This window comes from Apteryx rowi, unplaced genomic scaffold (genome assembly GCF_003343035.1).
Source record: "Apteryx rowi isolate R43461 unplaced genomic scaffold, aptRow1 scaffold_371, whole genome shotgun sequence".
Taxonomy (NCBI): domain Eukaryota; kingdom Metazoa; phylum Chordata; class Aves; order Apterygiformes; family Apterygidae; genus Apteryx; species Apteryx rowi.
Genome location: NW_020450208.1, coordinates 145,672 through 171,050, shown reverse-complemented (window position 1 = coordinate 171,050; position 25,379 = coordinate 145,672). Strand labels below are relative to the sequence as shown.

Sequence of the window (25,379 nt, the reverse complement as noted above, 5' to 3'; positions counted from 1 at the left end):
TTGTTCAAGATACTTGGAAATTAATGACATTTTGTGGTATAGGTTTGAAATGAAAACATGTATTGGAATTGTTGTGCTATTATAAGCAAATCACATAGACACTTTAATGCAGATTTGTATAATTGGAGATATAAGTTCAAAAAATTGTTAAGAAAGGATGAGATTCTCCTTTTATAACATAGGAAAAAGACATTCACAAATGAATCTCATTTTTTTTGTACAAAAACTGACTTAATTATTCTTTCTTCTTTCTTACTTTATACTGAGAAAGGGAAAAAGGTAGAAATGGTTAAGTTTAAAGAAAGTTTTCAAACTCTTGGAAGCATTTTTCTTTACAATGAAGAGCTCAATTTATTCAGGGGCAATAAAGTTGCACATTGAGGACATGCCAATAAAGTGACAATTTGCAGTGACAAATTTATTTGGAGTGGAAGAAACTGTTCTTAATGAATAGTTTTGACTAGGAAAAAGGGCAGTGGTTTAACTAGTATTTGTATATATTTACATCTACACTCCTGAAAACAAGAGCAAGTATCACACTATCTGTTCAAAACAATTTTCATATCTGTTGCTTGGTTTTCCAAGGAAACCAAGACTTCAAAAACACGTATACCTACATGCATATATGCAAAGCCAGCAGCTTAATGCTATTAGCTAATTTTAACCAAATCTGAGAGGGGAACAGAGGTTTCAAAAATTAATAAATTTATACAAGTTTCCTGAAAATAGGCAAATTACAGTGGCTAAATAAAGGAACTGCAGTGAGAATTCATATTTTACTAGACACTACAGAATCCATACAGAAGTGCTTCCTGTTGGAGCACTTCCACATGGGAGAACTTAAAAAAACAACAAAAAAACCTCACTCATTTTTTTTTTTCTTCAAAGACAAAAACTACTAAGCTTCACTCAATAACTATTCACTACTTCAACTGCACTAGTCATGGTGGTCATAGAAGTACTATTTCTCTTCTGTTTTACTACAGGACACAGCTGCTGAGGATGAGTGCATGCTAGCAGTACTGTGCCACTGTTGCAGTACTGAATCGAGGGATAAGCACAGCAAAATAAAGCTTCTAAGACTCAGAAGCTAAGTAAAGAACATCATAAATGAAAGTAGAGAGGCCCCACCTAGTCACTGGTAAGCAAGGGGATTAACCTGTTTCCTCTTTTTCTCATAGAAGTGTTAGAAGATAAGGAAGGCTGTAGCCAGCCAGGACTTTAGGAATGCTGCAATACAGGAACCTGAATAGACCAGAGAAGAAGCAGGAAACCAATGAAGAGTTAACTACACAGGGCAACAAAGATTAAAGGTGGCCAATAACATGGCAGCTCGAGAAGTTTTTGTGGATACTTGTTTTGCTAACTTTGTGGTAATAGCAGACCTACTATATATTTTATAGGATGGACTGGACCTTAAAAGTGATATAAAAGCTTTCAAAGTTGCATAAGACTTAATTCTTCATCCAGTTGGTATCATCACTTGCTACTTTCTAGCACTGCAAGTCAGACTGTCCCATTCAAAACTYAGTGCTCACTTTTCCTTTAAGAGCACAATATTTAAAATACATTCATATTTAAAAAAGAGGCTGACTTACTCTGCACAAAACCAAGAGAATAACATTTGTTATGAGATATCATAGTTTTTAAATCCTATGTTTTATCTTGTGTTGAAGTGTCCAAGTATACCAGGCAACACTGCAAATTACTGGTTTGCACAATATAGTAGCATTTTATTCATGTAACAGTTCTGCATGAGGAATTACATGCCTACAGACTATACAAACCTCCCTTCCATATTATATAACTTATCATTACAGCCAAGCTGACACAGAACCTGGCAGTTTAAGATAAAGTAACTTCCCTGCCCAACCAACTGTAAATAAGATCAACATAAAAAAGCCATACAAGACAAACAGCAATCAAGAAGATAGACAAAAAATTAACTGCCTCAAAATGTTAGCAGCTACCAAGCAAAAATACCATTCTAAAGATTTTTACTTTATCATCTACCATTTAAAGATATGACATTCCACTAGGAAAAAATAGCAAGACTCCATTACCTCATAAAATGGTATCTTTTTGCAATTTAAAGGTGCAATTAACTCTTCAAGATTAATGCAACACAAATGAGACATCCTTGCTTAAAAGAAGAAAAAAAGTTATGTGGCCAAAGTGGCCACTTTTGAGGGCTTTTTTTTTGGGGGGGGGAGGCCTCTAGAATTGCAATCATAACTGTATCTTAATTAGCTAATTCAAGCTTATTTTCTTTACTAGGTACTGTGTGTAGAAAAACATGAAAGCGGTATCAGTGTTTGTTATGTGAAGCTTTTATCTTGTACAGTAGATTAGCTACTCTTTGTGCTACAATACTAGTAGGAATAAAAAGGATTACAGCATAACAGTGAGATGCATTTTGAATTCTTCTTGATAAGAAAAAAACAAACCACACCTAGCTATTTTGTAGGATTTTTATTGAAAAACATAAAAAACAAAGATGATCAATGTCAGTTTTACAATAAATCTAAGACAGGGGATGGCTTATCTGCTATCTGGATTTAGGGCAGGAACCTTATTCCAGTATTTCTCATGCAATCACTGTATTAAAATTACATTCTCATTTAACATTACAATGGATTATGAATAACACTCTATTAGGTTTTAACCATAAAAATCTGGTTAAAAATCAAATTTCCAAAGGTAAAAACATTTGAACAGCAAGATTCCCCCTAGCCTTCACAAACCAGCTAATCCCTTCCTGTGTATGGTAACTGACAGACATAAACCACACTTTTTTTTTTTTAAATACCGATCTCAGAAATGTATTAAATGCTTCTTAGCAGGCTCTTCTATTTGGCAACATTATTTTAGTTGCATAGTGGAGTGTGATTTGTCATCCTTGTTAGAAGCCAGTCCTTCACTACTTATCCCAAAAGACCTTCTCATGAACAGGAGTTATATTAATATAAATACAAATAGCATGCCCTTTTGACAAGTTAAACCTTTTAGTAACACAGTGAGAACACTAGCTTCAGGATGTCAAGTTCTGCAATTTTATCAGTTCTGTAATTCCTAGTATTGTGCACACAAATACATTTAAAATGTGGCCATCCACACAGATCTAAAAAAGTTGGTGAACAGCAGACAATATTCTTGTACAACATCCTTAGCAATGAGTTCATAGCAAGGTAAAAATCTGTAAAAGTTTTAGTATAGTATTCAACTATATAGTATAGTATTCAAGCTTTTAATTTAAAAATTGTAAGCTTACATGTATTTGATTTCAAACCTTCCAACGTTCAGTTTTTAATAAACATGCTAGTTACTGAGCCAACCTTCACAGTTGCTCCCGATATATACAAAATCATCACTGCCCAAAGAAATGATGAAAAAACACTCGAAACAAGCAATTTGCCTTCCAGTAGGATATAATTTCTTCTCTATTTTCAATAAATTTGGATGTTAAGTAACTTGGGTTGCTACAAATTATTTCAGTTTTGCCTGGACTTATCTGATTTTCAAGTGAACCATGATTCATTCCCAAATACTAATCCTGTAGGCAGGCTAAAATTTTAGATAATCTATTTATATTAACTGAGCTTCATTTGCTCCATATTCTGCATATTAAAAATAGTAAAATATGCATGGAGATTAATGAAGTGTTTGGTTTGGAAGGTGTAATAGTCACATATCCTGTACTTACAAATTGCTGGATTTTTCTGATTCTGTGTAACACCAATCATCACTGTACCAGAGTTAATATTCAAGTGCTCCAGCTTTCAACTTCTCTGCAATCTTGCCTTAAAAAAATATATTACAGGAGATTACCACAAACTAAGAAGCAGACACATGGATACGGACAGCTACCATACACAGCTGACGGATGACAACCTCTTATTCAACTGTAATTTGTTGGTATTTTTGAGCCCAAAAGAGGAAATAACAGACTTTGTATTTTATTAAATGTGTTCAGAATCCTAAAATTTTCCTTTCCATCCAATTTTAAAAAAGTAGACAAATAAGGAGCAAACTTTCAACCATTTTGATAACACTTAGTCTCGCATATTTTTAATATCATACAGTGTAACTGTATGTTGCATATCAGTGCCAAGTGCACTTTAGAAAGGACCTCTGCTGAAATATTTCAAACAGGTCTTATAGCACCATATATTCTGCTGTTGCTTTAACTGCTTAGAATCAGACTCTTTGTGCCGTTGTTTCTGAAGAAAAAGGATGATTTTTTTTATTCCCTTTAGCAGTCTAAAAAGTTCTAGTATAAAATGTTTATGTTATTCAACTGATCATACATAAGAAATGAATTACTGGACACTCCATTATCAGTTGTTCCAGTTCCGTGAAACCAATCAATGAATAGCTACATGATTCTGCTTGAATGGCATACTCTAAGAAGCAGAAAAATCTTTTAGATGTATTGGATGTAAATGTCTTTCTCTCACCCTTCATTCCATTTTTAAAGGTTCATTTTGCAAGATTTGATTCTGCCCCCTCCCTGATAGCTCACTTTCAAGTCATAATAGAGAAAAATCAGTGACAAACAAGAGGCTGACTGTTGGCAAAGCCATTGTAAGACAACAGCAAGCTGACAAGGAAGCAAGAAAACAAACTAGGTACCTGGAATAAACTAGAAATACACTAACCACAAGACAGCATTGCAACCCTATAACAAATTTTACATTCTATCAACATTTAAATTTGTCCGTTTTCAACTAATACACAATTCAGAATTGAAGTAATACCTAATGTGATTCAATATGAAGTACATGAGTCATTCATGCACTAACAAATGCTGCCATTGTTTTTCCACAGGTAAAGCTGAAGCAAGCATGTCAGAATGTCATTTGGTTTAAATGAAACTAATACTGTTACTTTACCATTTTTGATAATTGTTAGTTACGACATTCAAAGTCAGTGACCATCCATTCAACTTTGCAAAAGCCTGGTTTTCCAAACACAAACTTCCAATACAGGGAAGTACAAAGGAGATCAGTTTGAATACATTATAAAGATTGTTAAACAGCATATTTCTGAAGAAAGCGGTCAAATGCATCATAAATAGCTTGCCTACAACAAGAAAGAAAGAAAGAAGATAATTATAGAACACTTGCATGATTTGGGAAAGGGCAGATAAAGGTGGCCTGTTCCCATATATTTACAAATTAAAGCTATTTGACAATTTCAAACAATGCTCAATAAAAATGCGATATTGAGTATTCTTTTCTCCCTCACTTATTTCTTGGATCTCTCTGACCTCAATGCAGTAATATATTTACGTCTCAGGAGTGAGTGGTGCTACTTATCACCTTTAATAAAAGTACAAATGTTAATGGATTAGGAGTTTTCTATTCAGCCGTGTCAGAAAATGGGTCAAAAAGACGTACATAGTTTATTATTTTTGAGCAATTATCATAACATAAAATAAAGCTGAATTTTGAAACAGCAATAAGCTAGTGGTTAACATACTTCCAAACTATACGTTGTTATTCCTTTTTGCTGTTGCTTAGACTTCCTAAATGGGATGGCCATTCTTAATAATTCTTTACATTTTAAGATTATTAATAACAAGTATTTAACCTTTTAAAATTAATAAACTGCATTTATATAACTACCATTTCAGAAAGTCAACAAGTCAAGAATTCCTGCAAGTACTACACATTTGAAGACAAGCTTGTATTTTAATTCTGGACTTCAGCTGCTTTTCTTAGAAGACAACATTTACAAAAAGACAACTACTGCTCAATGCAACATAAGCAATCACTGCTTAAAAAAAATATTTTCTAGTGTCCAATGAACCAACTAACCGAAAGCTTTTACAGAAAAACAAGAGCCAGAAGCATCATTCTCTTGCCATTGGCTTACTGAATGATCCAAGATACATTGCTGCACCTCATCCTCACTTGCAAGATGGAAATGCTGACATCCTCTGTAAATTATTTGAAATCTGATAATTTCTTCTACAAAGCAATATTTGGTATTTGTTGCTTTAAAGTAATAATTGTGGTAATAAGCTCAAGTATTTTAAAACTTTGCTGTTTACTTTACCTAAAGAGTCCTTGTTTGAAGAGGTAGGCACTGACATGACCTCCATCCAGATACCTGATCTCACATCCGGGCCAGATTTCCTGAAGACTGCGCACCCCAGTTCGAGGAATATATGCATCCTCCTTAGCTTGTACAACTATGATCAAACTTGGGTCAACTGGAACTAAAGAAAAACAAATCAAAATGCAAGTCACCCAAGGTAAGCAGTAGACATACTTCAGCTATCTGAGATTTCTGTTGTAAAGATGTTCCCCATTTCTAAAAATACCTCTAATTCGGCAAAAGGCATTTAAAATTATTCTAAACTTTAATAAAATGAAATTTTCTCAACTCTCCAGCAGTACTTATGTAATTTTTAATTATACAGTAGTGAGGCCAGCAGTAGAAAAAAAACCACCAAACAAACCCCTTCCTTGCCCTAAAACAAAAAAAAAAACTCAGAAGCCTTTGCCAAGTGAGAGGGGAATTGTCTTTGCTCTTATTAACAAGCCTCTATACCATTCAGGTCAGTTCCCCGAGATCCCTTTTTTCAGGGAAAAGAACTAGGAGACATCTGAAATTCAATGGAGTAGAAGCTTCATAATAATTATTTTTCCACCTCAGGGAGAGTAAAAACAACTTTTGATATGAGAGGTCAGGCAGCAAGTGCAGTATGTTCTTTCCTGCTTCCTGCATCTTTTTGTGACATCAACTCCCCCCCTCGCAAATGTATTATGTATATTTATTACTTATAAATAGAATTGCACCAGTCTGATTACTGACAAACAGGAAAAACATCAAAATGATGTTGAGCACAGAACATGCATCTTGTCCTCTTTTCCCAAAGAATATGCATTACAGGGGCAGTAAACAGTGACAAGCCAAGACATTTGAAAATAGGATGTCACAAATAACTTAGGCACTCCTCTTCTGTATATATTAAATTACACACACAGGATGTGTAATGCTAGCTAAAATAGATTCTAGTTTTCTATTCAATTTTCCATGAAATTTGAATGTTAGGTGAATTTACTGATGCTCCTCTCTAGGCACACTCCAACGATCCCCTGGCAAGGGATGCAGTTTCCCAGGCATAAAGAGACCTGGGAGACTCTTGACACAAAGGACTATGTCACTTTGACAAGTGCATTAGGATAATGGATCTTCTTGAAGTTTGAAGGAAAGTCAATATTTTAGCTAAGTGATACAAGAACGTATGTACTTAAAGCAAAGTTTACAAGGTTTTCCCTAAAGAAATACTTTTGAAGCTTTACAGAAAGCATTTCACTAGCAATTGTCACAAAACATCCCCAGGTAGCAGCAACCTTGAACTTTTTCCAAGTAAAGAAATATATTGTACAGTGGAAATCAGTGAAATTTTTACAGTTAGCAGTGGAGTACTGAATGCAAGAAGTCAAGAATAAGGTAGCTTAAGGTCTCAGTATCAAGAACGTTTTGACATTCAAAGACTGACTCTGTCAGGAACCTGTCTGAAGTCAAATTGATCATGGTTGAGAGTCCTGGATGGGTATGTGCACTGTCCTATCATTTTGTCAGAGAGACTTCCACAAAAGCAATTCCAAACCATCCCCTGCAAAAAAACCCTTCAGTGAGTTATAGGAAGAAATTACTAGTTTGCATTGCTTGCAAATTGGTAATTAAAAGGGATTTGTCCCTGACACACTTTTCCTAGATGCCAAGAAACTCAGGTTTACAGAATTTGGGTTCATAAGATTTAAGGCTTACTGGGCTACAGCTTCCTCTATATGCCATGCTTGTCTTGAGAAAGATTATGTTCACCTGATTGCATTATCCCAAAAGGACCTCTGTATATGTCTACTGGTCACACTTGTCTACAAGTATCATTTAAGCTTGGTTCTTAGCTATTTAGGCTACTTGCTACCTTAAGCCAACATCATATTTCTGCTTTACTAGATTTACCTTAATATGCTTGAAAAACCTTATTAGGACAAAGCAGATTAATTAGACCCAAATATTAGTCACTTCATACAGATGTTTCTTTTAAATAATACACATTTGCACTAATTCATATCTGAAAATAGCCACAGGAAGGCAGAAAAAATAAATAAGCAAAGATACTGAAAGGTGGGTTTTGAATTCACTTTCTCATTGGCTCTTAAGGAGAAACAGGAAAACAATTAGTGCAAGATAAAGGAAATGGAGTGGTAAAAAGATGTTATTGGACAACATTCAGGATACTTTTGTATTTTAACTAAGGTGCCAGGTTTACACAATGGGAGAATGAAGAGAATACCCTTCATGCCAGAGCATTCTATTTAATTTTCCAAATCACACATTAAAACAAGTAAACACATACCTGAAAAGTTGGCTACATGGGTACATTCATCCATAACTCCTTTCATGAAGCGCAGCGATTCTCTCTGTAAAGTGTCACTCTTTCTTCTTTCATTTATCTTTTGTCCTTGTTGGCTGGTTAAGTTTTTATTGCTATTGCTACTGGTTGAAAATGTTTGATTTATGCATTGCATTTTAGGAGCATCTTGTATTAAGAGTCTTTCTGATGAGGCACTTAGAATACTTTTATTTGTGGTAAAGCAGTGACCAGCTTCTTTAGATACAGTTTTGTTCGAGGAATCAAGGTTGAACATTCTTGAAGTCAGGTCTATGTCCTCTAGACTATCTACACCATCGGGGAAGTTTTTAACAAAATCTTGTCCCATCTTGAAAGAATCTGTCTGAACATAGACAACAGGTCATTTATTAAGGGTTTCTTCTTTACATCAGTTGGTTGAGAAGATCAATCAACTCAGTATTCAAAAAAAGGAGACAAACACCATCGCTCACAGTACTAAAATTATTTTCAGTTTGCACGTATTAATTCAATGAATTAAATCCTAATCATCATAACCTCTTGATATTCTAGTTCTACATTACTGTCAGCTTAAAAAATACAGTAAGTAATTAAACATGGTAGTTTATGATGCAAGCATCTGTATTTTTAATTCTATATTAAACTCTGAATTCATAATTGAAGTTCATTAAGCTCAAGTTTCTGGGGGCAAATAAATCATAAAAGCTATGCATTTCTCAGATTTGTCCTTTTCAAAACAGCAGTAATCTCTTTCGGAAAGTATTCAAAAATTAAGATTTATAACACTTTCATATACTGGAAGAAAAACGGGTAATAGCAACAGACATATTTGACCTGGTCTAATGTTTCAGTTAAGACTGAAAAATCTACTGCCTCTAAATACTAGAAAGTCACAAGCTGAACACACTGAAGTGTTTCTTTCATTTTGTGGGCTCTGTCAGTGTTCCTGGAGTGCGTATTACTTACAAAGGGCAAGCACATAATTAACTGCCATTCCCCCACCTTGTGTTAAGGTCTCTTAACACTCCTCTGAAGAAGGACTGTCAGAGAATCCTAGAAAAAGTCATTTATCAGAATTGACTATGACACTGTTGCAACATATAAACAATTCTCAAAGTTATCAGAGAAGAGAGCTGAGGCAATGAAATTCCCCTTAAAAGCCTCTTTCAACCCTAGTCTAAAAGAGTCAAAGGCAGGCAAAAAAAATGCAGACAATAATTTATATTTTGCAAGGAACAAGAAGCTAAATAACAATAAAAACTCTACCTCTTGTTTATCCCAACTGCCTGGGTAATGAGAGTTTAAAGCTGAGGGAGGGTTAACATCACAAATGGAAACAAAAATAGAGACCAAGTACCTTAAACTAGAAAAGTAACTCAGCATTGCTACATATTCTACAGTATTGAATATCTGGGAGCAATTGCTCTGAAGGACAATAAATCAGTTTTTGATATTACATTTCAGGCTACCAGCTATTCCAGACTACAAAGCCAATTACTGAGTTTGAGGTGAGTGCTACACTTAAGACATTATACAACCAAAATATTGACTTGTTTCTCAGAAGGTTTTTCTTAAAGATTAAATTTATCAAAAACATAAGGACAGAATATGGAAACATGTTTTATCTAATGATTTGCTACTTAGAAGTAGAAATAAATTACATTATTTGCTGGATTTGCATAAGCAAATATTAGCAAATAGGGAAAATAAGATATACTCACTCCACAATATTCAAGCATTTGAATGATTTCTTCTTCATAAACAGTTTGCGTAAAATACTGTTTTTCTAGCTCTCTCCAGTTCACCGCCTTGCTCAACACACCCTGAAATTATAAACAAAAGCATCCAGTAAACAACTAAAAAACACAGATCATTCTGAAATAACGACAGGCATAGAAAATTGATCTGTCCCTCTCTGCGATGTGATCTTTCCAGTGGAGTTCTACCTAGGTTTCCAGATAACCCTTGGAATAACTGGAATCAATATAACATAAACATGGAAATTCACCTCCCTGCCTTTTTTTTTTTTTTAAATAGCAAAAAACAATCCCAGTTGGGGTTTATGCACATCTAGATTGTGCTAGGCCAAAGGTTGGTGTCAATCTACTCACTCACTTTCCCTGGCAGCAGTAGTGAAAATGGGTACTACTAACAGTGGTAGCAGCATTATCACCCAGCTATTTTAAACCAGGTTTTGAGCAAAAGAAAACATGCTTTCATGGTTTTCTTCATCACCTTTCTACATTCAAATGAGGACTCTAATCACAGTCTTTAAAAGCAGGACCAGCCCCATCCCCTGATTTAGGGCATGACCCACTGAAGTAGCTCAGAGCTTCATTCCTCATCATGTGCTATATCCTGAGCAGGAAGGGCAGGTTTTGCTACTAGTCACTAATAAAGGCCAAAGCATGATGAAATGTCCCAGCTGAAAAAGCAGATGCAGCCAGCTCAAAGTTTCCTATCTGATTATGCTCTAGCACATTAACAAAAATACATGTTCATTACCGTAGTGAAGACAGCAGAAGCTGTTGACCAGGAAAGACATGGAATCAATGGCAATGGTTTAGGCCAGTTTGTCACTGCCAGTGAAGCCATCTATTAGAACAATCAAATGAACTTATTACATACTTTAATATTGAGTTCATGATATTATAAAACCAATTTTAAGAACTCTCATCTTTTAGTTTTTTGTTTATTACAAAAAACTGTTACCAAAACTTGTTACCAAAAAAAATAAGCAGTGCCAAAGCAGTGAAGGACTGCAGTCATTAGATACGTTCCCTCCTCTTTAAAATTTAGAAGATCATCTATGCTTCAGTGATTTCCCTAACAGATATTGCTCTGGATATGACTAATTCCAAGGCTGAATGGATTTCTGTTATAACTACAAGAATACCCAACAGAATATTTATTTACAAACAGCCTTTAGCTGTTTCAAATCATGAAAAACTTCAACACAGCCTTCCCAACAGGCTCTTGCAAGCATATTTCACAACAAAATGAAATCTGAATGAAATCTACAAATAAGACTACTTAAAATTCTGTACTTTTAAATTTTTATGCTGGAAACAAAAGGGGAAGAGAAGTAATTCAGCATGTTAAGTGAACTCTTTTCTCTCCTTTTAAGTCTGAGTTATTACTTTTGCATCAGCTCTCAGAACACATTTTTGTGAATATTCTGTGTACCCCAGAAAAAAAACAAAGCAAAGAAACTCAACATACAGAGACGAGAAACAAATACTTCCCTAAATGGCATGTTCTGGCCAAGTTTTATTTCATGGCCCCAAACTGAACAACAATGTGCATACTGCAAAATCTGTAATACTCTATATGTCTGTCCTGAATGACCTAATATATATATTTATATAACTGAATTATATTTCTGTTCTGTTTTTATTAATAAAAAGAACAAACACATCTATGTTTGGGTAGTCAGCAATACTGACTTCTTTCTTCCCATTTCCAGCTTTCCCCATCTTTAGAACTGAATTAATGCTTCTTACTTTGTTGTAAAACACATTCTAAAGAATCATCATCAAATATGATTTTCATAGTTTTAAATTGTACTGTTAGTTTTAGAAGTCAGTCAGGACTAGCCAAAACTGTATCTTTCTGGACTAAGATCTTTCTCAGATCTTGCCTCCTTTTAGGTACATGCTGTATATCACTGTAAGTATGGGATGCAGTTCAGATATTCCCATAGTATTCGCATACCATTTGAAGTGGCATAGTTAGTGGTGCATATATCAAATTGAGAATTTCAACCTAACTTATTTATAAGAAAGGGGAGACATGTTTAACACAAATTGCTGTTTCAGCAAGGGTGATGTTTATGTAAATCTAAGTTTTTTTGCACATTTATGACATTCAGAGTCATAAGATCATGCCTTGGGGAAAAAATATTTTCCTTCCTAGCACCACCATCAACATGTTGTTTCAATAGGTATGTTAGCTAACTATGCCTCATTGACCAATGATTATCTGTGGAGACATGGGTGATAATATTCTGAGTGCACATCAGGATTTCAAGCATTTTAAGAACACACTGTTGTTTTAGTTGAACATACACAGAGTCACATACAAAACATTCTCTACCTCTCTCCTGAAATCTCTAATCAGTACCAATGATTACAGAGAAAGACGAGTTGAGAACTGAAGTGTAAAGTGACACCAAAAGTCACCTCAATTATGATATGCCATGATATGCATTTCACACAGTGGATTCAAACACAAATGTTTGAGCCAGAAGGGAGGGAAGGAGGGAGAACTAGCAATTGATCAATACAGAATTCCATTTAGAAAAAAGTTCTCCCCAGCTGCCAAGGGAAAAAAAAAAMACACAAACAATTACGTGAGAAGCTAATATTCATATTAAGCCTATCAGGAGATAGCTGACAATGGGCTCTACCATGTCAGCGTTTATTGGGGATTATACTAATACAGCACCACAGAACAACACGAGAATTGTCACCAACTTGTTCTCATGACTCTAAATGTTTAAAGTAATTCAGAGAGGAACACTATAAAACAAATTATTTCCATAAGTTAAAAAATCAAATGAGAAGTTAAAACAGAAATTACTAAACAGGAAATATAAAAGCTTACATGTCCTCCCATGGATATTCCAGTCATCCCTAGTGGTCCATAGCCTTCTCTCTCTAGCCAGTGCAAAAGAGCTGCCGATTCTAGAACAAGAGCTCCTCCCATCACAAACAGGTCTGAGACATTTTTCAAACATGACCGTCTTTTCTCCCCAGAAAAGAAAATATAGGATTTATTTTCTAAGATTAGATTTTGACAGTTCTCATCATTCTGTATGTACTTTTAATATGAAGCCTGATCATACTCCCAGAGAAAGTCAGGAGCTGCACTTGTATTGATTCAACAGGACAGAAAGCAAGTCCAGATTCTCTGGTGCTTTTCTGCTTTCCAAGGTAAGCAGCTAAATACTTTTTCATAATCCAGACCTAAATATGAATTAGAAACAGGCATCTGCTAAACTTTAATGGACCCTTAAAAATAGAACCAAAGTGATACAGTGCTAGACATATACTATCTCATTTGCAGAAACAATCCTTTATGTTTTTTTCTCTTATTTACCTGTTTTATATCATTGAAAAATTGCACGCAACATTTGAAGAGCAATCAGTATGTCAGCTTTGGAAGTATTCATCAGTGTCACTGTAAGACTGAAATTGTAAGTGGGAAGTTTGTCACTGTACTGAGAAATTCATGTAGTGTACTGCGAAGCATTAAAACACAGAAGAAACAAAAAGAAAAGCAGAAAGCTATTCAGCTGAACCAAAGGCACTCCAAGTCTAAAGTCACTTGGCACAAGGCACAAGTATGGAACACCCAAAGAATGGAAAAAGCACCCCAACATGAATGTTTTACAGAGGAAAACAGTACACTTCAAATTTGGGAGGGAGGAGTGCATTTTCTTTGCCAAGTTGTAAAAGGCTATTTGGCCTCTTCTGCCAGTATACAATCACATTTAAGATACTTGGAAGCACAAGGACAAAGCTTACTCTGCAAGTCACAGGAGAAATGATTATATGCTGTAGCTGCTGCAGTCCAGTATTTATAGGCTAATGTAATTCCTTCCTGCAGCTTGTGCTTTGTTATGAGAGATTCCTCAGCCCTCTACAACTGCTATATGTATAAAATAGTTACTAGCATATTAGCTAAAAACACTGCCACTGCTTTGTAACAAAGTGACAGTTACTGGTTGGGCATTAAACTGAGCATTTGTCTTTCAGAGAATGCTTGACTACATAATGGAATATTAAAATGCCAAGCTAGACAGCAGTGACAAGATAGCAGAGTTGGAAATACCTTCTCCAAATTAATCTCCTTGAGTCAGTGCCTCAATATAAAAAAATGACATATTCCAATACAGACTCACTCTCCCATCTTTTTTTCTATAATATCTTATTTCTAAATGCAATCATAAAAATTATATAGTTTTGAATAGCTTTCCTATCGAGAAAGCATCTCTACAACAATCATCTTTGTTGGCAAATGTAATTCACTTTTTGTTAAACCGGTTCTTATGTCAAAATAAATACCATTCAGCATCTGCTCAGAAAAAAAATGGAAACTGTTTTTGGAATTAAAGTTGAGTTTTCTCCTAAAAAGCATTTTTATTTATTTATTTATTTAAAGATTTTGGATTTAGGAAATAGCTGAACTGCAAAGAAGTGCTGCTGGTGAAGTCCTAATAAAAATGATAGGTTTAAGAACAAGTCACCTTCCATATGTCCTTTACTTGTGTCAAATGTCCAAGTTAGGATTAAAAAGGATTAAAACACCAATTCATATTTGGACTATCAGAAATATTGGCAGATTAAAATCACACCTTTGCCTCATGAACACATCTTGTTGAATTTTGTTTATACTCCAGCAGTTCTGAAAATGTGAAAAGCAAAACCTCAGGAATACTTAATTAGGCTTCTAAATTCACATTTAAGAAACTGAATAAGGGAGCAAGTCTTCCAAAATACTGGGCATTGCATAGTCCCTACTTACTGCCAAACAAACATCCAATTTATTTAGATGTCTAAATGTGGTGTCCCTTAAATACCTTGGAAAAACTAAAATCTTCGCAATTATAACAGGAAAATATGCTCTTTGAACAAAGATAATTCATAGTTGACTGAAATATAATTGCAACATTCGTACACACACAGTTAAGAATCAGGAAAATAAACTAGCATTTGCTTGCATACATGCTGATCTCAACATTAAACTGCAAGTCTACCTTGTGAAACCTTCCTGACCACTTTGATATCTTGGCACAAAAAGCCACAAAACAGCCAAGCAAAGGGTCCAAAATTTCACATAAACAGGTTACAGATGATCCATGTTTGGGATATTTTTTCCATAATAATAAGTTATCAAAGCATGGGGGGGGGGGGTTGTTGGGGTTTTTTTGGTTTTGTTTTTTTTTGGAGAAGCTCAAAGYAGTAAAGTATCTTGAAAAGAGTATCTGTGGATTTAATGGTAATACTTACAATTGATCCTTAGGTTTTCTACAGCCATGTAGAAGACTCAAGTTAAAGAAAGTAAAGATCTATATAAAAAACAGCAAGTTAAATAAAAACACATACATAAATAGCACAGTGATTAATTTAAATTGGAACTTAAATTCTAAATATTTATCTGAAACTAAACCAAGTTAAATGTGGTTTGATGATGTTGTTTATAACTTAAGATTTCACTTTTGTGAGGTACAAGGCCAGGAAAAAAGTATAACTAGAGATTCTAATAAAATGAGGTGACAGCGTTATGGAAGTCACTGATGACAGGATGGAACTTAAGGGTTTTTTTGAAAACAAATGGAAAATCTGAATATCTTAAATGGTAGCAGTAAGTTTCTCAAAAGCACCTGAGATACCAAAAGGGTTGCAGTTGAAAAGGGAAGACAGGAGAAGCAACTTGATTTTCTGCCATTAATACATCAAGAAGTCACACAGTATGATGTGGAATGAATGCAGTTTTCAGTTCTACCATGGCTAAAGGAATCATTTCAGTACTTTGATTATGGCTATGAAAACAGATTTGTATCAGAACTCTTACTCCAATGGCTAAAATAAGTTGTAGAACACATTTTCAAAAAAAAATAGAAAAGCAATATCTAGTGTAAAAGTAGCATATTACATTGTGTTTCACAGCATTTCATTCAATGGTCATACTTTGCTCTTTAATTCTATCCACCCAAACTCCATCAGAAATTGATCTACCAAATCTATGCCAGTGTAAAATTTCTATGCTCTGGAAAGAACTTTGAGAACTGCTTAAATGTCTTCCTTTCCACAAAAGGATATAATAAGGGTTTTCTAGCAGTAGGGAAGCCATACAGGCTTCTTTAATCATTGGACGGGCCATTAACGTGCGTCTCCTCCAGAAGTGCTAAACATAAGATATATAAACATAAATATTCAGATTTTATCTTAATGTAATTTCTCAATAACAATCACTTTTACATTTTATATACTTACATGATCTCCAGTGCCTGCTAAATGAATGCACACCGGTCTGTGTTTGCTGTTCCATCTTCTGGGTATTATGAACTGAAATCTATGAGAAACAAATACTTATTAAAAGAAGGTAAGTATATCTATTTACACATTTGTGCCAGATAAACTAATAATAATAAAAAAACAGGCTAAAATATGTCTGTAACGCATGCAGGCAAACTGCCATTGGTACAGCAATATCATTTTTCATGAACACATCCATCAAAGAAATGAATCCAAAAGTAGGGCAGAATAAATGCCAAACAAGAAAAGGAGCTGAGCTGAAAGATCGCGTTCCAAAAAAAGGCCACTATCTCATCATCACAATTTAAATTTTGCAGAGTGGAGAAATGGAACTTCAGATGAAGAACAGCCTAAGCAAGTATGACTAGCTCTCCTAAGCAGCATCGTTATTTTTCTCCTGAAGTCACAACAGTTGAAATGGAAGAATAAGAAAAGCAATATATTTGCATTAAAAATATAATAACATTAAACTATTCTATACACTCACTATCAATAACTTAGTATCTTCTGCTGCTATTCATAAGTCTTTTACAGTCTAACTATGGCAGAGAAATCACTTCGGCTGAGCTGCTAGCATTTCCCCACAAGATGGAGCACTGTTACATACAACAGTGCTACATTAAAAAAAAAAAAAAGTGGGAGGGGACTGAGAGTTCATACAACACAGCGATCACACTAGGTGAAATTTGCAGAGCATGTGAAAACCGTAACAACATTGTCCAACATAGAAGATTAGCATAAGGTAACTTCAAACTATAAGATCGTATAAGGAAACAATCAGTATACCATATTTTCAACTATGGTACTAGTTAGTCCAGTAATGCTAAGAGAACAAGGAGGTGGAATAGAACAGGTATTTTGGCTATTGAACTTTTTTGAACTACATTATTTAGTTTTACATATATAAGTACACATAAAATTTGACAATGCCAGTATCAACTTGTGCTGACAAACTTGTATGTCTAGTTTTTAATGTATAAAGAAAAGCTTGTGGTGGGGTGGGGGAAACTCATGAAAGTTTAGCTCAAACCTAAAAGCAACAGGAATTATGCTTCCTTCCAAGCCCATTCTTCAACTCCRAAGCAATGTTAGCATCACACTAGCAAAAATGCAATTAGGTACTTTCTGACTATTATGGATTGTGCAGCTTTCAGTGAGGATGCTTGCCTTCTTTTTTTTTTTTAATTTAAAACAAACAAACCCACCCACACACACTTTCCAGGTAAGAAGGGTGCCTGCTTCACTTACTTGGTACAATTAAATGAAATTATTACTTCAGCACACAGACAATATTTTTTGTATTTGATGTAAATAGAAGGCTGGAATGGTTCCTTCAAATACAAAATAACACGTTCCTTTTACATAAAACATAATCCTGCTCCATGTAAAACAAACAAACAAACAACTTCTGTCCTGTCTATATTACCCTCCATTTCCAGCCTCTCTTTCATTGGCGGGGGGGAAGATATTCCACAGCTTTGTACAATACAATTTCTACATTTGAAAACAAAAAACAACCCTTCAGAATCTGCCAAAGCATTACTTGAAATGACTGTTACTAATAGGGCCAGGTAATTGTAAGTTTTAATTTTTATTAATTTAGTTGAAGCATTTCAGAAAGTGTTACATTTTCAGCTACAAATTAAATTTGAAGCTTTCCACATTATCACTACTAATTACAGAAGCTCTTTTTCAATAGTAATTAAATCAGCATATCACCACACTAACCTGTCAGGCTTTTGTAATTCTCATTTTTTCCCACCGTCTTCAGAACATAATCATCTTTTACCAAAACATATGTGGTACAATATGCATTTAACACTACTTCCATTTTAGAATAAACTCCCCTAGCAAAGCATGTTATTTACACTCAGATGAAATTATACATGAATAAGATCTATTTTCACTTCTGAGGTCAAAATTAATTTCAACATGTTAACACAAAAAGCAGTTTGAAATATTTTACAGACATTACAATTACTTAGACTCATAGTAAAACTGTTTTCTAGTTATAGACCATTTTTATTTCTTTCCAATATCAATTTCAGAAAGGAAGCACCACTTGGTTTCTCCTACCTTGCTATAAGAGATTCGACTGGCAGGATACCTGGAACATAATGAGCCAAAGGGGAAATGAAGTGCCCCTCAAGGATTTTACAGTCTGACTGCTCCTCAACCTGCGAAGAGAATGGGATATTAACAGTGTATTTTATGCCAGTGTTTAACTTGCTCTGAAAGCTAAACATTGGTATGCTCTCCCAAAACAGGAATAGCATAAGAACATACTTAAAAATATAAGGCTGGTCTATTACAAGTATAGTGATAAACATGTATTGACACAGTCCAAACATTGTTTTAAACTTTTTTTAAAATGATCTCTTAAAGGAATCAGGGAGTAAAAYTGTAACTCTGCACAATTCTAAAGAACTTCAAAAACAAATACTGTTTTGAATATTTTTTGAACTTTAGCATTCCTTTAAGATCTGATATACCTATCCCCCACAGCTGTCCTACTAGAGGGGAAAATTAAAATAGTATCTGTACAGCACTGCTTTATTCTTTCAAATCCTTCCATAAGATTCAGTTCTTTGCTAGTAACCAATGTGATTGTTTAAAATGGCTCCTTTCTCTCCATCCTTTCCAGCTACATTGCACATTTGTCTCTCCCTATTTCTAGCCACAGTAATTAAAAAACCCCAGCAAATTAAGACAGTATTTAGTTTGCTACAGAAGTGATCACCAGCACATCTACTTAGCTGTGTAACTACTCTTCCTTCCTGATCCTTTATTCACACTTTCTAGATTAAAAATGCTTCACAGCGAGAAATATTTCTATCCATACATTTTACTTTGAAGCACAGGGCCTCTTTTCTCCCCCCTTTCAGGGCATCTGAGCACTCACATTATGTTTACTTCTTTTTCCACTACAGCTTTACTTCTGCTCTCATAGAAAAATTCTAATGTCCTTTCCACAATACAGAGCAATTGGGAACACCTGTGAAGTTAGTTATTGCCACCTGCTAGAAAAGCAGTGATCAGCAGAAGCTAACCACATACTGTTGGAGGCATTTCACTCCCCTATCTCAATGCAGTTACCAACTCCAGTCTCCAATTTCCAATCCCAGCAGCAAAGGACACTGCAATACCATCAGACATCATGAAAACACAGATTCACATGACATCAAAATTCAACTCATCTACCCTATAAAAGCAGCTTGGTAAGGACTTGATTTCACCTTTATATACCATTAGGAAAATAAATTCAGTTAAACTGGATCTCTTGCTTTTAAGTACCTTGTCAATGAACACTGGGTAATCTTTCGAAACCAGCTTCTGGCATTTTTCCCTGTTTCCAATAATCTTTCTGAATTCAAATATTCTGTTAAAAGGAAACAATACAGAAGATTCAATTTTTATTTTAAAAAATTGAGAGGATGGTCAAAATTCTGAATCAGGCCAATCTAATGTTTACTGAATATTTCAGGAGCTAATGTAAACCACAAAAAAAAAAAAACCCACAAAGCCAGCTTTGTATTTACAGGCTAATCAGGCTACCACAGGGTAGGTATATAAGAATGTTTTTCAGTTTAAAAAAAAAAAAAAAAAGCAGCTCAGGTACACTGCTAGAGTTTGCAGTTTTTAAATAGTATTTTACACATATGTTATTTTTAAAACTAATGCCATTTTTCAGGGCCTAATGAAGGCATAAGAACCTCCTATGTTTATGCCTCCTTGTAGCCAAATTGGCGATATGAACTGAATGGGTAAAAAACAGGCTGGACTGCTAGGCTCAAAGTATAGTTGGCAATGAAGTCTAACTGGCCACAAGTTACTAGGGGCATTCAGGCAGTTCACAGACAACATCAAACCAGGAGTAATGGTTGATAGCTGGAGGGTAGGGCTACTATTTAGAGGGACCCAGATAAGCTAGAAGAATGGGTCAACAAACATCCTAAAGATCAACAATACAACTCCAAAATCTTGTACCTGGCACAGAATACCCCACACAACAATACAGGCTGGGAACTGCACAGCTAGGTAGCAGCTCTGCAGAAAAGGACATGGGGATTTTGSCGGATAACAAATTGAACGCAAGTCAGCAACATCCCCTTGCAGCTACAAAGACCAATGGCATACCCTCTGCATTTAGCAAGAGGGTAGCCAGCAGGTCAAGGGAAGAGATTATTCTTCTCCAATCAGCTCTTGTGAGATGACGTTTGGAATACCAAGTCTGGTTTCGGGACCTCTGTACTTGAGATACTGAGGAACTGGAGAGAGTCCAGAAGAGAGTCACCAAGATGACTGGTGGTGGAACACGCGATACATGATGAGAGGCTGAGAGAACTGTGTTTGCATTGATTGGGAAACAGAAAGCAAAGTGGGCAAATCTAGCTGCTCTCTTCTGCTACCTACATGGGGTGCAGAGCATTACAGAGAAGATAAAACAAGACTCTAAGAGGTGTACAGCAAGAGGACAAGTCGCAACATAGGAAATTCCTACTGGAATATAATGAAAGAGCTTTTCACAATGACAGTGAGTAAGCATTAGAAAAGGTTGCCCAGGGAGACTGTGAAATCTCGATCCTTAAGAGACTTTCAAAATTCAGATGAACATGGTACGGAGTGACTTGAATTAACTATGAAGTTAGCTCTGCCTCTAATAGGGATTTGGACTAGATGATGTCAAAATGTCCCTCACCAACCTTAAATATTCCTAAGAAAAACTTGACAGTTCTTACGGTTCTAAATATACACAGAGGTGTTACCTGACCAGCTAATAAAGAAGATTTGGGTGTAAAGAGTAGATTGGGGGTGGGAGGGATATTAAGTGTCTGTGGAGTATTAGTTCTAAAACATTTATTTGAAAAGCTTCAGTCAATACTACTCTGCAAGAGTGTTCTGGGCAGAAGAATGGTATAATACATGTGGTTCATCCACCTTCCAAACACCAAAGAAAAACAGAACATGAACAAAAGGGAAGAAAAGAAAATCCAGGTTACTACCACAACAAAAGTAGCCCTGTTACGTATCCTTTTTTCTTACAGAGAATAGCAACTACAGTAACTATTTTTGAAAGAGTAGGGTTAAGGTGCGAGATGCCAGTGTGCAAGCTGAACTAAATGAAAAGCTGTTTTGCTTTAGCTTGACACTAAGTCAAAAAACCAAAAAAAAAAACAAAAAAAAACAGCACCACACCAAACACAACAACAACAAAAAAATCACATTTATGTAATTCCTCTTTAGTTAGAAGGAAGAGGCTTCTCTATAGGGCAGTCATAAATTGACATCTCCAAAGAATAATATTTATGATATTCTGATATATTTACTTTATGATATTTTACCATTATCCCCCTTTTTACTGAGGGGGAAATCTTGCTGAGGAATTTCTCAACTCTTGCTTATGAGTTGAGGATAAAACATTAGGATAGCAACAGCCATCACATCTAGGGTTTGCTCAGCAAACCTTCAGATTACTTGTAGGCAAGATAGTCAATCACGTCAGTTAATCTCAGTTAATGCTTAAAGAAATTTAATCATTTATTCTAATGGATTTTCATAGCGACTCCCTCTCTCTCTCTCCCCCTCCCCCCAAAAAAACCCCACCCACTGACACTCTTCCCAGCATGCAGTGCATACTAGGGAGTTGTCCCACTAACTAGTGGGAGGAGACTGTATCCTTCTTTCTTCATACAGGTGAAGCTAGGCTGCTGGGGAACAGCTCATCTTCCTCCCACTCAGGGGCAATATGTAGAGCAATATATTTTTTCCTCCTTGCAGAGGAGGAGGCCAGCAAGCTTGTTTCTTCCGTTTCCCCCACAGCTTTTGATCTTATTTGTTTTGTTTTTTGTTGTTTTTAAAGAAAAAGCCCTAGCTGATACCAGTATTTAAAAACAATAAGAGGTAATGCTTCTTCTCTCATTTTCAAGACATCTAAAAAGAATGAGTTTACCACACCTAAAAAGAATGAGTTTACAACTTTAAATGTTTAAGATGGAACCAAAAGTTTCATACTTTGAAGTCTGTTATTACTATGTAACTACACAAAGCCAGTAAGATCTCCTCTGTAGTGTTAGTTAGAACGATTCCTCTGCAAGTATTCCACATGTTTTGTTCCTAGACAACACTCTTCAGAGACAGACTATTTGAAGTATGTTATTCTATATTCATATGTGAAAAAATGTAACTGGACACACATATACTCTCTCAAACAGTGCCTGTTTAACACAACACATTTAGCAAATCCCTTCAATATCTTTTTTTAAATCCATTCCCTCCCTTAGTATGGAAATACATGATTTTTATGAACAAACAAACTTTAATGCAATTTTTTAAAGAAAAGTAACAACCATTGGTATTTCTTTTTCTTTTGTGGTGTGTTTTTTTTTGTTTTTTTTTTGTATCAAGAAAAAAGTCACCTTTTCAGATCTTCTGGCTTTCCCCATCCTCTGATGAAGAGTTTAGTGAGGAGAAGCTTTCTGTATAAGACATCCAATTTACTCACACCCATTAGCAGCAAACTGACATCTAGAAGAAAACAAAAAAAAAAAGCAGTTAAAGGATTTTATTTAAGTGGCAAGTTCATTCCTTTTAACTAAGTTGTTTCTTATTTCGATATCTGTATTAATGAAAAGCTCTACCATTTTATTCCAAGAAAGTTAATCTTGACATCCAATTAAAGTCAATTCCTTTTGTTTTAAACAAAATACAGAGGTAGTTAAAACATAAAGGCTAGCTTTTTTTTTTTTTTTAAATGGAATTTCAGACTAGGAATTTGCAACGCTTAATATAACCAGAAGAGTATTACATCATAGATGACAAACTCACTGAAGACGCACATGAGGTCACAGAAGTACATGTTCAAACAGGATYAGTTATATTTGAACTGGACTGACAAAATGAACAATGATTTGGATCTCTGTCATGTAAATATAGCTATGATGGCAAAAATTTTTCAATCTAAATAAGCTTTTATAATCATACCTCAAAATGGAAGCCTGAGGTAAAACACACTTCAAAGTGGAAGCATGATCTAGTCTAGAAGACTAAATCTGTTCAACTACATAGTTACACATTTATAAGAAATGGGGGGGTGAGGGGGGGGAGTAACTTCAGTTACTGATGCAGAGAAAGCTTATTTTTGTAAATTTGTCTTCACTGGCATCCTAAGAACACATCCATCCTATTTTATCCCTTTCTTTCCAGTATTTCCTAACACACTTCTTAAGCTTTTGAAAAAATCAAGCTCCCACTCCTTTCAGGGAAGAAATCATGCCATCAAAATCCTTAACAGTATCACTACCCTTTAARCAAATATACTTAGCTCAAATATGGCCAAAGCATCAACAAGACCTTAGGCAAACTCATTATTTTCAAAGCAATACTTACTGAAGTGAATGGGGAGCCACTATTGTGCTTTTCCAATGAGGAAGAAGAAAGAAGAACTCAAATCTGGTTTCTCTATCAGCAGGATATGGGATTTTCCAATTTAAAAAAAATAGTCCAGGATCTGTCTATACATAAAGACASAAGAGATTTAATATCAAAAACTTCATTAGCAAGTTATCTTCAACTATTTTGAATGTTTCCGGTACTCTCCATACTAAGTGGCCTAAATAAACTATACAATTTTGTGGTGTTACAAAGTTAATTCATGCTGCCATAGTTTATTTATTCAACCACATTTTAAATATGGTCATTCTTAAAGTAAATTTGACCAAATATAACGAGTTAAAATTGTGGTCAGATTAATAATACATCTCTCTGCACTTTTAAAAAGCCAATACTGAAGTATATCATTTATAAACATTAAGAATCAAGAGACAGAGAAATAAAAATAGTGCTTAGAAGGACTAACATAATAGAAATTATAGACAACTGAAGCTACATGGATACTAGAACAAGCATTCTAAAAATCACAATGGTTCTAAATTCAATCACTATAGGACAGAAACAAATACTGGAAATCACCAGAAGGTCAAAGCAGGGACCTTCTGCTCTAACACTGTAGAAAGTATTAGTTCCCATTACATGAATCTCCAGTGGTTGACCATATAATCCAATTATTCTGATCCATATCTGCTTGGTCTAGTAGAATAAACTACTCTGGTATTGAAATATGCATACAAGGAACATCCAAATAATTTTATGTTATGCAACATAACGAAGCTAACCAAGCTGTGACACAGTATAAATACAATAAAAATGGTAAGTGCTTGTGGCTGTGATGTATCAATTCAGAGTGATATAGGCTCTCAGTATCAAAAAAGTGTGGGGGAGGGTACAAAAGAGAGGCAAAAAACTTTTGCCATGGTCAGACTACAAAAAAATAAGCTTTTTATAAAAATASGTATCTATTTTTTGCTTCTTAACTCAAAGCAACCAGTGAAAATTGCTTCTTAAAATTCCAGCTACCTTTCAGTTGCAAACAAGTAAAAAAAGACCTCGCCAAATCTCTTCTTATTTCTTATGAGCACTCCTTTATATTCAGTAAATGGTTTCTGGTATCATTTGTCATTTCTTCCTTTATCATTGTACTGTGGATAACAAAAAATACACAATGTTAAATGTCTGCCTATATCTGGAAGAGTTTTCTACCTAGACTCCAACTTAAGCTTGTCTGGGAAAAGCTGTATTGATTTCAAACAGCCCACCTTCCCCTCCTCCCACTTTTTTTAAAATCAAGAAGGACAACTGCGCTCCTTATGCCAGAATATACTGAAGCACAGCAAAACTACCATCAGAAGTACTATGGAAAATGAGAATCAATACAATTTACTTTTAACATATCTAGCAGCAAACTGCAACAAGTCAGCCAATGCTTCACAGTGAAGGTATGAACCTCAGAAAGGAGTGTGGTGAACAGCTGGAGGCAAGGAGTTGTTATATCCATTCCAAAGAAAGCCACACTAAGAGAGCACAGACCCAAGCAAGAGGCAAAGCACAGT

The 25,379-nt window shown here is 35.1% G+C and overlaps 1 protein-coding gene and 1 long non-coding RNA gene across 15 annotated transcripts in view; one reads left to right on the top strand and one right to left on the bottom strand.

Annotated features, from left to right (window-relative positions):
- Positions 1–2,457: 2,457 nt before the first annotated feature.
- The window catches only part of ABHD18 (abhydrolase domain containing 18), a 25,850-nt gene continuing 2,928 nt past the window's right edge, over positions 2,458–25,379 (bottom strand). For 4 of the 14 annotated variants that reach the window (XM_026073652.1, XM_026073654.1, XM_026073653.1 and 1 more), the window contains exons 2-15: positions 24,847–24,968; positions 23,821–23,945; positions 22,851–22,959; positions 19,729–19,813; positions 18,511–18,611; positions 16,393–16,471; positions 16,219–16,303; positions 15,406–15,433; positions 12,998–13,136; positions 10,898–10,987; positions 10,114–10,215; positions 8,378–8,756; positions 6,061–6,223; positions 2,458–5,082 (exon numbers count right to left, since the gene is read on the bottom strand). In XM_026073652.1, coding sequence (XP_025929437.1) covers positions 5,031–5,082; positions 6,061–6,223; positions 8,378–8,756; positions 10,114–10,215; positions 10,898–10,987; positions 12,998–13,136; positions 15,406–15,433; positions 16,219–16,303; positions 16,393–16,471; positions 18,511–18,611; positions 19,729–19,813; positions 22,851–22,942 — 1,395 coding nt within the window. In that variant the 5' untranslated portion in view covers positions 22,943–22,959; positions 23,821–23,945; positions 24,847–24,968 and the 3' untranslated portion in view covers positions 2,458–5,030. Of the gene's footprint in view, positions 5,083–6,060; positions 6,224–7,513; positions 7,631–8,377; positions 8,757–10,113; positions 10,216–10,897; positions 10,988–12,997; positions 13,142–13,492; positions 13,582–14,750; positions 14,770–15,405; positions 15,465–16,218; positions 16,304–16,392; positions 16,472–18,510; positions 18,612–19,728; positions 19,814–22,850; positions 22,960–23,820; positions 23,946–24,846; positions 24,969–25,379 lie in introns of those variants that run through there. The other 10 variants (XR_003254823.1, XR_003254824.1, XM_026073656.1 and 7 more) reach the window with 10 other exon arrangements.
- Positions 13,148–16,862, top strand: LOC112969875. Its single transcript, XR_003254825.1, has 3 exons — positions 13,148–13,326; positions 16,404–16,501; positions 16,752–16,862. It is a non-coding gene; the product is annotated as an uncharacterized LOC112969875 (long non-coding RNA).